At 32.7% G+C, this 13,216-nt stretch overlaps 4 protein-coding genes across 4 annotated transcripts; 1 reads left to right on the top strand and 3 right to left on the bottom strand.

Annotated features, from left to right (window-relative positions):
• The first annotated feature begins 288 nt into the window (after positions 1 to 288).
• LOC106115583 (sodium channel protein Nach-like) lies at positions 289 to 3,066 on the top strand. Its single transcript, XM_013309011.1, has 8 exons — positions 289 to 413; positions 585 to 779; positions 877 to 1,030; positions 1,202 to 1,332; positions 1,404 to 1,574; positions 1,824 to 2,088; positions 2,424 to 2,622; positions 2,822 to 3,066. Exons 1-8 carry the CDS (start codon positions 289 to 291, stop codon positions 3,064 to 3,066), a joined length of 1,485 nt encoding a protein of 494 aa, XP_013164465.1.
• Positions 3,067 to 4,754, bottom strand: LOC106115649 (uncharacterized). The gene is made up of 2 exons (XM_013309096.1): positions 4,343 to 4,754; positions 3,067 to 4,165 (listed from the first exon to the last, which is right to left on the bottom strand). Exons 1-2 carry the CDS (start codon positions 4,686 to 4,688, stop codon positions 3,228 to 3,230), a joined length of 1,284 nt encoding a protein of 427 aa, XP_013164550.1. The 5' UTR covers positions 4,689 to 4,754; the 3' UTR covers positions 3,067 to 3,227.
• A 1,018-nt stretch (positions 4,755 to 5,772) lies between these two features.
• Positions 5,773 to 7,196, bottom strand: LOC106115582 (uncharacterized). The gene is made up of 2 exons (XM_013309010.1): positions 6,797 to 7,196; positions 5,773 to 6,704 (listed from the first exon to the last, which is right to left on the bottom strand). Exons 1-2 carry the CDS (start codon positions 7,089 to 7,091, stop codon positions 5,773 to 5,775), a joined length of 1,227 nt encoding a protein of 408 aa, XP_013164464.1. The 5' UTR covers positions 7,092 to 7,196.
• Positions 7,197 to 7,730: 534 nt separating this feature from the next.
• l(2)05287 (WD repeat-containing protein l(2)05287) lies at positions 7,731 to 13,168 on the bottom strand. Its single transcript, XM_013309623.1, has 11 exons — positions 12,975 to 13,168; positions 12,683 to 12,890; positions 12,204 to 12,487; positions 11,934 to 12,124; positions 11,511 to 11,675; positions 10,919 to 11,106; positions 9,797 to 10,564; positions 9,255 to 9,396; positions 8,708 to 8,850; positions 8,274 to 8,462; positions 7,731 to 8,049 (listed from the first exon to the last, which is right to left on the bottom strand). Exons 1-11 carry the CDS (start codon positions 13,082 to 13,084, stop codon positions 7,747 to 7,749), a joined length of 2,691 nt encoding a protein of 896 aa, XP_013165077.1. The 5' UTR covers positions 13,085 to 13,168; the 3' UTR covers positions 7,731 to 7,746.
• Positions 13,169 to 13,216: the final 48 nt, after the last annotated feature.

Here is a 13,216-nt window from a genome sequence, read left to right as displayed (position 1 = left end):
AATGTAATGTTAACGTTACCATTAAATCAAAGATGACAAAAATAAAATAATTGACACTCAAAAACTCATTTAAAGCCACACACAATAGGAACAGATGTTTGTTCTCATGAACACAATCACGTATTTGTTCGATAAACACAAAGCTCTAACTTTCTCATATTTTATTCAGGTATAATTGCTTGCTATATAATATGCTTTGATTTGAATGATTTCAATAAAAATAAGTAAAATCAACAATGTTTTTATTTCCATTTCTAATTCTCTAGCGTGAGTTAACGCTTTAAACAAATGTATCGGGAAACGTGTAAAAGCTATTTAGAGATTTGGTGGGATGTTATTAAAAGTTTGCCAGAAACTACATCTATACACGGCTTTCGATTTATAGGAGATAATAGTAGACATTGGACGGAGAGGTAAATTAAAGACTATTTTGTTTTTTTTTTTAATATGTAAAATCAACTCATTTTGGTATGTATGGTTTTCTTTACATTGTGCTTTTAGTTTCCCATTTATTGATTTTAAATTGCTTTTTATTTTTTTATTTGTAATTGTTAACAGTTTTCACTTTTAATTGTTTTTTTTAGGATTTTCTGGCTAATATTCGTAGTTCTATGTTGGTACGGTTCATCTCAACTGATAGCAGCGCAGTACGACGCTTACCAGAATTATCCCATATCTTTCGTAGTTGAAACAACGTATAAAGACTGGGATACATATTTCCCTTCCATTGCGATATGTGAGAATGATAATATGAGGCGTATTGAAGCGGTTGCTGACAGGTAACAATTGAAAAATTGCCTATGTTATCACTCATCACTTAGTGGTGTGTTAAATATATATATATTATGAACTTATCATGTTTTCAAAATGTTTCAGGTTATTTGGACAAGATCATGACTTTAATATAGAAGAGGTCATAAAAGAGTTGACGTATTATAAAGGTTTCACGTATTTTGTTTCCGAATTTTGTACTGGAGAGTATGTTCTACTAGACTGTGACAAATGGAATCTTACTTATTATGCGAATGTGGTATGTATGTAGCTATTTAATTTTCCTTTTTATTACACAAAAAGGGAAAACAAGATGCACACACACCTAATAGTTTTTTTGCGCCTTGTAAAATGGTATATGCAATATTATATTAGCGCAATATTGCGTGGTGATTTTAATTATGTTGTTTAAACACCAGTAATTTTTTAGGCCCGTAGTCCTTGCGAAGAAATGCTGAAAAATTGCTCTTGGAATGATGTCCAGTTCCCTTGTTGCGAGGTCTTCAACCCGATAAATACCGAATTTGGAGTTTGCCACATCGCAAACTCATTACAAGTCAGGTTAGTGGATGGAAATACTATATATATTTTCAAGCACCATAATTAGATAGTTAGCTTATTTTTTTTACTAGACAAAAGCGACCAAAGTTACAAATGGTCAGTAACAAAACAACAGGTCCAGGAGTTCTCAACTTTAATGTGATGGTGCCAGCAAAATTGTATGTGACTAACGAAGAAGAGGTGCCATCTCTCACTATTATTGGTTTAGATGCTATACAGATTGAACCAGAAACAACTTACAGGTATAAATATCATAAAATTATCGCGTAATTTGGTGCGTACAACAATTAATAATAGGAATATCATTTATTTTACTTAACTTTTAACCAAAATCCATAATTTAACTTACAAATTATTTAGTTAGTGTTGTAAAGTAGAAAATGGACTATAAATCCTTTATAAAATGTAACATTTTTATCTCTTGTTGTAAAAAGCAGAGAATTATTATAGCAGAACAGATCAAGTGTTAAAACCACTACGTCTTCTTTTAGGCGAATTATTTCCATAAGAAACATTGAAAACGACGCTGGCGCTCGTATTATAGCGCCCGCGAAAAGAAAATGTCGTTATGTGGACGAGAATTTTTTGGATGTATATCCTTTATATTCTTATACTGCGTGTACTGTACAGTGTAGAAAGAATGCACAACTCAAGACGTGTAACTGCACCAGCTTTTATATGCTTAACGTAAAGGAGGAAATGAAATGCGATATAAACGGTCTCATTTGTCTGAATGATCACGCTACTGACCTTTCTGTGAGTATCAGTTACTAATAATGAATAATTAGAATCCATTAATAATAGTAATCAAAGTTTTAAAATTTAATATAGAAAGTAGAACACTCAAGTAAATAGTTGAGGCTATGTATCGATATATTCTTTAGTCTTACATATTTAGTCGCACAAAGTGCACTGCTCCAAATCTCCTTAAACGCCGGCAACGCATCTGCATCTCTGGTGTTGTGGATGTCCTTGGGTGTCGTTGATCACCTTAGTGTTCTCGCAGCTCGTTTGCCCCCTACTATTACAAGCAAAAATTGTATCTACCTATTACCTAAATAATATTAAATCTACCTATATTATATTAACAGGCGTTGAAAGCAAAATGGTCCAGTCGTCCTGGTCTAGAATGCGACTGCCTGCCGTCTTGTACCGAAGCCGAGATATCCATAGTCAAAGATTTCAAAACTACAACAAGCGAGAACTACGCAACTGTGCAGATCGAGTTGGCGGCGTTACCAAGCGAGCGATACAGGAGAAACGTCGTACGCGGTTTCCTTGATTTAGTAGGTGGGAAGATTGCTCTCTATATTGTAGCTTTTAACAAACATACAACATGGCAATGCTCATGAAATTTAATAACAGTTATTAATTTTAAGATGTTTATAAGTTGCAGTAAGTACAAAACATCACATAAGATTTTTCTTTCTTAACGCCTTAAAAATATTATTAGCAAATAATCGTAAGTGAAAAATCATATCTTTTGCAGTGTCAACCGGTGGGACTGGCGGTTTGTTTTTGGGCGTCAGCATTCTTAGCTTCGTCGAACTGTTATATATTTTATTGATGCGTCCATTTTTCGACATTTACACCAGGCTGGACAATGATCCTTGGTACAAAAGGTTTGGTGCACCACATTTTGGTGACAATCATTTTAAAAACAAAATTTTCAATCGAAAGAAAACTAGTAAAATAACAAAGAAACGAGAAAGTTTATTTCACAGAAGATTTTAGTGTGTTTATAGAAATATATAATATTTTCACAGAATTAAGTATGCATGCACTTGGGTAGACATACCCATTTAATGAAATCCCGAAATGCCCCTTTCCTCTTTTAAGTACATTGTACGTTCATGCGAAACATTAATACGCAATTAGAATACACATAAAACACTTTATTTCACACAATATCTCTCAACTATTTCATCAAAAACGCCCATAACAGTACTCTTATAGCCTTCATTCATTGCCATCATTTTAATAATAAATGCACCTTTATTTTTTGATAGTATTTGATTAAAATTTTCAGTATCACCGAATGTTGTCGTAATTAAACTATCATCAAGCCAAAACTGTGGTATAAGACAGGCGCTTACCACTAGCCCCCATAATCTTTGCTCCTCTGCAGATGTTAAAAACATTTCTTTCTTCAAAACATCGTTTATTTCTATTCCTTTTTCAAAAAGTATTCGCTGTAATTGTTCGTAATAGTAATTTAAATATAAATAAATGTTGTTTTCACGGTAAATAGGATCTAAATTGCAATAAAGCAGAAGCATTACATCTCCCGCAGGTTCTTGATATCTGACTGCTTGGAAATCAACCAAAACACAATCATCCGGCTCTGTATTAGACACATCTTTATAATGGAATAGAATGTTATTGTTCCATAAATCTCTATGGCAGATAACACATCGCTTATTGTTTGTGTCACTGAGTTTTAAAGCCGCCTGCCAAACTTCTCTCCACCGTTTATCAATCTTATCCATCAAATCTTTATTGTTATTGTACTTTGAATGCTTTTTAACAGCTTCCAAAGCTCCCGTCATGCATTGATAATACCATGGATCTGATATTTTATATCCACCTCGATTTAAATAATGTTCAAATTCTTCGTTAATTCGATATTTCCTCATAAGCGATTTGCTTTTTCTTTCTTCGTAAATAATGGAAGAAGCATGAAAACGTGCCAGTGTGTTTAAAGCTTGTAATGTATGATCCTGGTCGAATCTTTCAAATTTATTTTTTGTCTGATATCCTTTTGCATTCAAATCGTCGAACACCATTGCTTCGGGGAGAGCTCTTATTAGTGTTGCACACCAAGGCATCATATCTAAAATTATTAAAAATGAAGGATTATACATCAACGATTAAATTGCATTAATATTAGGTTACAGGCACAATAATATTAGGCACAGATATTTATTAGAAATACAGAGATTTTGATTTTGAGAAGCCGAAGCGTGTTTTTTTTTGGCATTAACCAAGAATTACAAAATTATTCGCTTACCTGATATTTCAAGCTGTCGTTTAATAACGTTGTAAAAAAATACTTCTTTATCGAATAATTTCAAATCCTTTACCATTTTTGCTTTAGCTTCGTTTGTAGTTGATATTGCTTTAATAAAGAAAGAAAGAACTAATCTATTTTCCGAAACAAGCAGTTGCACTTTCAATTTCCAATAATCCGATAAAAATCCTAACATTTTGTCACTGGCGTTATGTATTACATAATTTTCTATAATTGCATTTGTATTCAATGAACAACTTTTAACGATTAATTTCACATCTTTTTCGGTAACAGTTTTTATCGTCGACGATGTTTTTAAAATTTCTGTATCCATTTTTTTTTTCATAAATATAATTGAAATTATTTTATCTATGTCTGTTCAGTTGTTATAGTCTGCACTACACATTTGTTCTTTCCGTTATGAACATAACACAAAGATTTCATTAACGTTTACTTAATTTAAAGTGTGATTAAAAATTTTATCTACATGTAAATATGCATTAACGTAGGAGTTGAAACTTAATGGTTTAATTGTTCATTCTTCTAAAAATATTAATGAATTCAAACCTGATTAAACATTAATTGAACCTCCATATCTTTTAGTTCGATACTACTGTCTATCAATTCTGTAAAAAAAACAAAGAATTGTACCTACAAATATTTAGAGATTTGTGCGTTTTGTTTTTAAATATGTGCAAGTGCGTTTTCAGCGTGGAAACAAATAGGTAAAGGAGCAAATTGTCGTCATTCTGATCCTATAAAAAACAATGGTAAGCCAATAAATCAACTGCACATTGGGTAATGTGTCCATTTGTACAAGATTTACAATACAATAAGTGTTTTCAAAATAATTTTTGTTTGTTATTTAATACTTGTCGTGTTAATTTTATTCAAGTGAGGTTGCAGAAAAAGCCACTGTAGGTATGAAAGCATTTGCCTCAGTCATATAATAAGTTGCCGTTGGTTCTAATTTAAACATGATAATTTCCATTGTCTACATTTGTTGATAATGTCTTATTATATAAAACAAATATTTCATTTGATAACAATGTAAGTAAATAACAATGTTAACTCGTATATTTTCCACAAATTATTTGTCTAAGAACATGTGATACGACGACTTTTATTTGAACGAAACGGGACAAGATTTGAATAATAGAACAGACTTTTAGTAAATAATAATTAATTGTTTAAATTCATTCAAAATCTGCAAGGAATCTTGTAAAAAAAAATCTCATTTAGTTATAGTTTTAATTAATTTCTAATGGGCATATTTACAAGATGCATATAGTTGAATATTCTTGGAATTATAATATAAAAATATCCCAAATCCCAATTTTTATTTTTACAAATTGATTTTTTAAAGAAATTGTTTAAACATAATACAAATAATATTAAAAATTAAATCAAAATATTTTCTAATATAAATATCACGTAGAAAGAAATATGTATCGATCCGAGATTTCGTCTAATAGTTCTATAACTCGGTTACGATATCCTTCGTCTTGTTTAGCCAAATATATGAATTCTTCACTCCTTGACACAACGTTCACTTTTTCACAACTTTCCGGATTCTCAAACGTCCTTTCCCTCATTTCATCGCTCATTGCTATTATAGGAACTATCAATGCCGCTTGTGTAATACCAAACACAATACTTTGCTGATATGATTTTACTATAGATTTCTTATCAATAATATTTAAAATATCAATATCTTCCAATCGTAATTCTTCAGTTAGCATATTATAATATAAATCTATCAATTCATCAGTATTTTGATCCCGAAAAATTCTAGTTGTATTAAAATAAATAACAGACGACAAATCGAGCATTGGAGAACAATACAATACTGTTTGATAGTCAACAATTAAGGCATGGATCTGTCCATTGTCCAGTTTCTTAAAGAAAATATTATTCGTCCAAAGGTCACGATGGATTATTACATTACGACACTCAGATCTAGGCTTAATTAAGTTTGCAGCGCAATCGAATAACATCGGTATAACCACTTCTACGTATTTAATATAATCTGTCTGTGATCTATATTTGGAGTAAGTTTTTAGAAAATCAACGACTGCTCTGGCCCCAGCATCACGCCAAGACTGACCTTTCTCAGGTTCATTAAGATATTCGCTATAATCCTCCCAAATTCTATATTTTCTATTCAACTCTTTGGATTTTCTTTCTTCGTATATTATAGATTGTGCGTGAAATTTCGCCATCGCGTTTATTACAGATACCAACTCATCGTAATCCATTGTGCTCCGATGGTACGGCATTTGGTAACCAAACTCAGTTACGTCTTCAAACACGAATAAATCTTTCCTTATGTACAAGAGTTTCGGCCGCCATTTACTCGATCCTGGAAAATTAAATTGATTTAAATGTTAATAAATTCTAGGAAATTGTAAAATACTAACAGTAAGAAGTCATAAAATGCCAAAAGTATCCTACCTTCTCCATCTTTAAAATTAATGAATAGTTTGCTTAGCATAATATATTCCTTTTGAAAAAACATCAACTCTTTGATATATTTAGCCTTCCATTTGTTATTCCTTGGTATGCATTTTATAAAAAGTTTCAAATCTTTCTCGATTCCATTTGAATTTAAGGTTATGACCAAACGAAGATGGTCTCCGAGGTATCCTAATAGTTTGTCTGAATAATCTTCTGTATACCATTTTAAAATTGTCGATGGTCCGTAATGTTTGACTATCGATTCTATTTCACTTTGGTTTAGTAATTCCATGTTTTATGATCGTTCTTCTCTCTTGTATATCACCAAGTGAACTCATATTGAGTACTGATAAAATATCACCTGATTCCAAGCTAAATGCGAAGGTAAATATTGTAATAGTGTTATCTAATGGAGGGCTTTATTATTTATATCACTCGTTTGTTTATTTATCAATATTTAATTTAGTGATACCTTTAACTAACGATACATATTTCTTAATTTATGGTAGTTCTTTTTTTTTAATCTTATCGCATCATACAAAAAATCAAAATAAGATACTTCTATCTTTGTCTATTAATAAAGAATGTACACATAATGTATTTTTTGATATGGTAATCTTACCAATATTTATTATAAATATAAAAGTTTGGATGGATGAATGGATGTTTGTTTGTTAGAAGGTATCTCCAAATCGGCTTAACGTATCTCTGTGAAATTTGGCATAGATGTAAAACATAGTTTGGAAGAACACATAGGTTACTAATTAAGTTTTTTTAAATCGCGAATGATTGAAGTATGAACATCAAACTCAATTCATTTATTGATAACTAAGGGGCGCCCTTAGTGACTACCAACACTACGTTATGTTTATAAGTTGAAGTATTTGCTATTCAACTACATTCTTGTGGAAAAGTAATAAAAACAAAAATGTCATTTTAAATTTTATTTATTCAAATATAGTTTGCGAGTCATGAAGATCAAGGAAAGGTTCGTTTAATATTTTCTTCAATCTTTTTTCTTTGACTTCTTCATAATTTGGTGTCCATAGTTCGGCTATTTTTGGAGATGGCGGTATGTCCAATTTTTTGTCGACTTCCTCGTCATCGCTGGACTGAGGGTCTACGTCCATTTCTTCAATTTCTTCCTCCTCTTCGGCAGCTTCGGATACTTTCTGACCAGATATGTGTTCAAGAATCGGCGTACATAGTAAACTCATTGGTGGCATCATGTGAGGAGCGGCTGATAGAAACTGAAACGTAATATGCAAATTATTTTTAAGTTATTATATAGTTTTTTTCATAGATTTTAATGTCATGATTAGATTTGAATTAATATAATATTTCTTAACTTTTGACCCAAAATTTCAATGAAAATATGAAATTTATAGCCGCCATGTTTGAAATATGACGTTTGTATATTTACAAGATTTAAGCAATCATTTGTATAGTCTATGTTTTGAACTGTATATAATACCTGTGAGATAACGTTCCTGCCCAGACTGAGCAAGTCATCCGGCTGCAGCTGTGCAGGACGCGCGCCAAGCACCTCCGACACGCGGTGCTCGGCGAGCAGCGCGCCGAACTTGCTCGCCGGCATGTTGCGACGAGATATCGCCTCCAATCTACCCTCATCTGACTGAGCTGGTTCTAAGCAGTAGATTTCCTGTAAAAAACGATATAAGTGAAACTTCAATACACGAGAATCGAAGGTGAGATTTCAAGGACGCGTCACGTTTCACTAATTGTTACATGAAAGAGAAAGAATATGTCTACAAGTAGGTGAGTGAGAGAGAGAGAGAATGACTAAGGTTGGCAAATTATATATCGCTTTCAGAGTATGTTCAAAATACTCTTTTCTTGACATAGACTGTACATTTAACAAAAATAGAAAAAGTATAATAATCTTACGGAGTTATTCCTCATGACATAAAGCCTGACGTGGTCTTTGGCGGCTGCAGCGAAGGTGCACTGCCTGAAGACGCCAGAGCGAGGGTCCAGCAGACCCTTGTGTACCATTAGGGGAGTCGAACTGTGCGGCGTGAAGATGTACACTGAAATAAATTATAAATTTAGTTGAGAAGATTTCCTAGAAGGACCTCAGGTTAAATCTAATCTAAAGCTAATTATTTTATTTATTCATACAAGGGTTTGGTCCTTTTTTTCGGATTAATTCATTTATCTCACTATATTTTAGGATAACTTGATAAAAGACTTATTTACCATTTTATTATTTTAGTCTAAATGTACCTTTAATTTTCCTTTATGGTATTCGATAAATTATGTTAAAATTTGTATGACATATGTCGTTTCACTATACGCCCGATAGAGGCGCTGTATAAATCTAATACAAAATTTGCTGATGACGTTACGAATACTTTCTTTTACTTATTTTATTTGATTGTATAATATGATTTGTATCGTATATATATTATACAAAAACAACTGATTAACTTACCGTCATTGTTAACAGTGGTGATGGCCATTTTGTTGGAGGCGGGGTCAGCAGCGAGGCAGGTGGGGTGCAGCTGAACATACCACTTCACTGTCAGGGACAACAGACTCCACACAGCCAGGCAACGCTCCGTTGTACACACCAACTGCAAATTAGATGGTTAGTTTCATTTTTTTATCAGCGACTGACCATAACTCAGACTATGTTCTACATCTATGCCTGCATCAAGATCTGTAGATCTGTTCTGTAGATACCTTCTAACAAACATCTATCCATCCAAACATTTTCATTTATAATTTTATTATAGTGAGATTTAGTTTGTCTTCTACATGTTCCTAAACCATTGAACAGGTTTTGATAGTACTTTGGTAGATTACATAAGAAATGAATAGTGTTTATGGCTTATGCAAATTCTTGTTCGCACTGTTTGTTATAATTTGATGTATATTATTCAGATTGTTATAACTATGTGGTCCAAATTTTCTTACATCAAATCTACACTAAGGGGAATCAATTAGGGAGATAACTATTCTAAAAATACTTACATAATGTGCAGCATCATTGCTTCCAAACTGAACTTGCATGCCTTTAGGACGTAATGCAGGGTGTGTTAATGTTGATCGTAAACTGCACAAATGCGAGTCCCATAGAGTCAGCTTGCAGCCGAACCACGCGGCTATTAAAGATCCATCCTGTGATATCGCCACACCACCCATACTGAACTCATCATGTCTCTCAACACTGTCATTGATCATTCTTCTATTAAAAAATGAATGCTCTCTATGTATATTCAATATTCTTCCGATTATATCATCATCTCTACCAACTTCTGTCAAATAAGGCATAGTTTCAACACGTCCTTTATCAACTTTCTCACCGATTTTAAAATTATTCAAAATATTATGAGATAGAAATTGTGCAGTCCCCGATGAATAATAGCAAGCGGTCACACAACTCCATGTTATAATTTTCTTATGCGGCAATATCGTTGACTCCCTCTTCCAGATTCTTATTTTCTGATCGGTGCCCGCTGACACGCAAAAATGACCCCTAAAGTTGAGAGCTAAAGACACAACATTACATCCACCGTGTGACAGATTGACGCACGTGTTAAGTTTAAAAGGACTTGGGTTTTTCTTCTGTGCCAACCAGAATTTTAGCTTCTCTTCTGGGTATGTGATGCCATCGTTCCTGTATTCAGAAGTGACAAGCCAAGTGCCGTTTCCACTAACGGTCACACATGTGATCTCTGTCTCCAGTGGAAGCAGATTCTTTCTTTCAGACGGTGTACTATTTATTTCTGTTATATCAATCTGTTTGAAAAAGGAAGAAAGGAAATATTCGTATTATTCACAACACAGATTATAAAGATAATAATAATATATTAAGACAGATTGCAAAGGATAAGTTCAGTTATACACTATGGCATACAGCAGCCTGTTTTGTCAAGAAAAAATTCTAGCTTCACTACGAAAATTCAATTGCATATTTCGTAGAACGCACGAAAAATTAAAACTTGAAGATGAGAAGTCAAATATAAAACATAACTTTACCCCTGTAAAATCATTTTCTTTAAAAGGTAGGTACCTTTTAAAGAAAATGATTTTATTACCCATTAAAAAGGTTTTTAAGCCTGGAAATAAATATTCAATTCACCCGATACTTACATTATAAAGCACCTTATCAGATGCGGTGGAGTACAACTGCAAATGACCAGTCCTGCCACTCATAAGCAACGCATCTAACGGCCGGTGATAGACCAGTGCTGTGTTGATAGCTCGAGCGACCGGTGATAATCCCCCACATTCCAATAAAGTCGACAACACACGTAATTGAGCACTTGCTATCACAACCGCTGCAACAAAATATAACTCAGTTACAAATTATACTTTAACGACTGGTGACACAATGCATAACAAAATATTCAGACTAAATTAACAGAATATTACAAAAGGATCTTGACAGACGGATGGACGGACAACAAAGTGATCCTATAAGGGTTTGTGGTATGTGTCCATAGATTTATGACTAAGAAGTTATTTTTTTTTTAAATCCTCATGGACGGAGATGTGGCCGACAATTAGTGAAAAACTTTACATATACACAACTTTTTTTTTTTATAATTTTACTATAATAGCTTCCAGATCATACACATTAATTTGGTACAAGTTGGTTGGACAGTAGGTCTATCAGCTTATTTTGTACTTTTTAATATTAGTATAGGTCTGAATATATTTTTTATACTCAAATATAACTTACAATTGTTAGTCAAAGTGATTGCGACATGGGAACTGTTGGCTGTAATAAATCTTATCATGCCTGGCAGTCGAGGTATGAAGATTTTCTCATTTGCTTTATTTGCCAAGTGACCTAAAGTCCACTTCACTAAGACTTTTTCCATTCCACCAGACATTACATAATTTCCTGAAAAGACAAAACAAAATAAACTATTGAACATTAAAAATAGCTACTTTATAACAAAGTTCAATATTTTTTTAACTAACTTTTTGTATATAATTCATATTGCGATAAGTATTATAATATTCATTTTGCTTCTTTACTATAATTCTTAAATTCACAAGTAATCAAGGCAATTGGGAATTTCTATTACCAGAAAGCATATCCTTGAAATTTAATTACCAAAAATTGCCATCAACTATTCTGTAAGTATAAAAATATTACCTTGTACTGAAAAACACACAGCAAGTGGTGGTAGAAAATGCCAATGTAAAACTTCCCTAGCAACATTCCTGTAGTCATATAAATTCCCTCTGAATATAGTAACACGTCCGAATGCATCAGTTACTGCGATAGCATTATCATTATAGTGAGCCGCAACTGACAATATTCTAAATTTGTTATGATTTACAATTCTGAAAAAAAATTAACGTTTTTCTTATGGTGCAAGAAGTTATTTCTGGTAATTAAATCTTTTATTAAAAAGGGACTTACTCAGTTCTAACATGTGGTTGATATAAATTCTGTATGTAAACCCTTGCTGTGCCGTTTACAATAGCTGCAAATCTATCACCATAGCACCAGCCAACAGCAACTCTTACAATATTGTAATAAAATGGACTGGTATCTATGTATTCATGAATTAAATTTCCAGTCTTCACCGAGTAGGTGGCAAGATAAAGATTTCTATTATATGGTCTAAATGCTGTGATAAAACATTCATTACTATCAAGTAAATCAAATGTCATTATTTTCATTTCTTCTGGAAGTTGAAGATTCTGAAAATGATGAAAATGACAAACTTAATGTTTTATTAATTAAATTGAAATTAAAAATTGATTCAATAATACAGCATTGTCAGACCTGTCTTACAGGCACTCTGGGACAAGGATATAAATCTAAAATATTATTTACAAATGCTGTTGACTATTTCTGTATTCAATGATTAAATAGTGAGGTACACTTATACTTACAATTTCTCTTAGCACTGCCCCATTCTCCCACGTCCAAATTGTAACGCAGCCTGAGTTAGAACATCCATACAAATTGTATTCTTCATTTTCCGGGAATTGTACAGCCACTAGTTCTCTAACAGGGGTTTCTGTTTCTAGAGTACGGGAACAGTCCCCCGTTTGTATATTATATACCCTTACTAGATTTTCTACAATCAACAGTACCGATCTAAAAAAATTAATCAACATTAGCACGGTTAATTCAATATATGGGCAATATTTGTTAAGATTTGTTTATTTCATGTTTACATACTCGCCGTCTGGTGCAAACACGGGGCGACGCTCTATAATACTTCTACCAGCTTTTCTAGTGAATACATAATTGTTATCTGGATTATCATTATCGTTTGGCTTCACCCCCATTATGAATTATATTAAAAATATTAGCACATTGGGAACTTAAACATTTGAAAATGTGACACATAACCTAAATTTTGTCTTCTAAAAGACGTCGTATTATGTTGCAAGATGTCAAAATGTTTTCTTAGATTAACC

The sequence above is a fragment of the Papilio xuthus genome, unplaced genomic scaffold (genome assembly GCF_000836235.2).
Source record: "Papilio xuthus unplaced genomic scaffold, Pxut_1.1 DF827777.1, whole genome shotgun sequence".
In the NCBI taxonomy this organism is placed as follows: Eukaryota; Metazoa; Arthropoda; class Insecta; order Lepidoptera; family Papilionidae; genus Papilio; species Papilio xuthus.
Note: the sequence above shows the minus strand (reverse complement) of the source record. Positions and strands in the feature narration are given on the sequence as shown.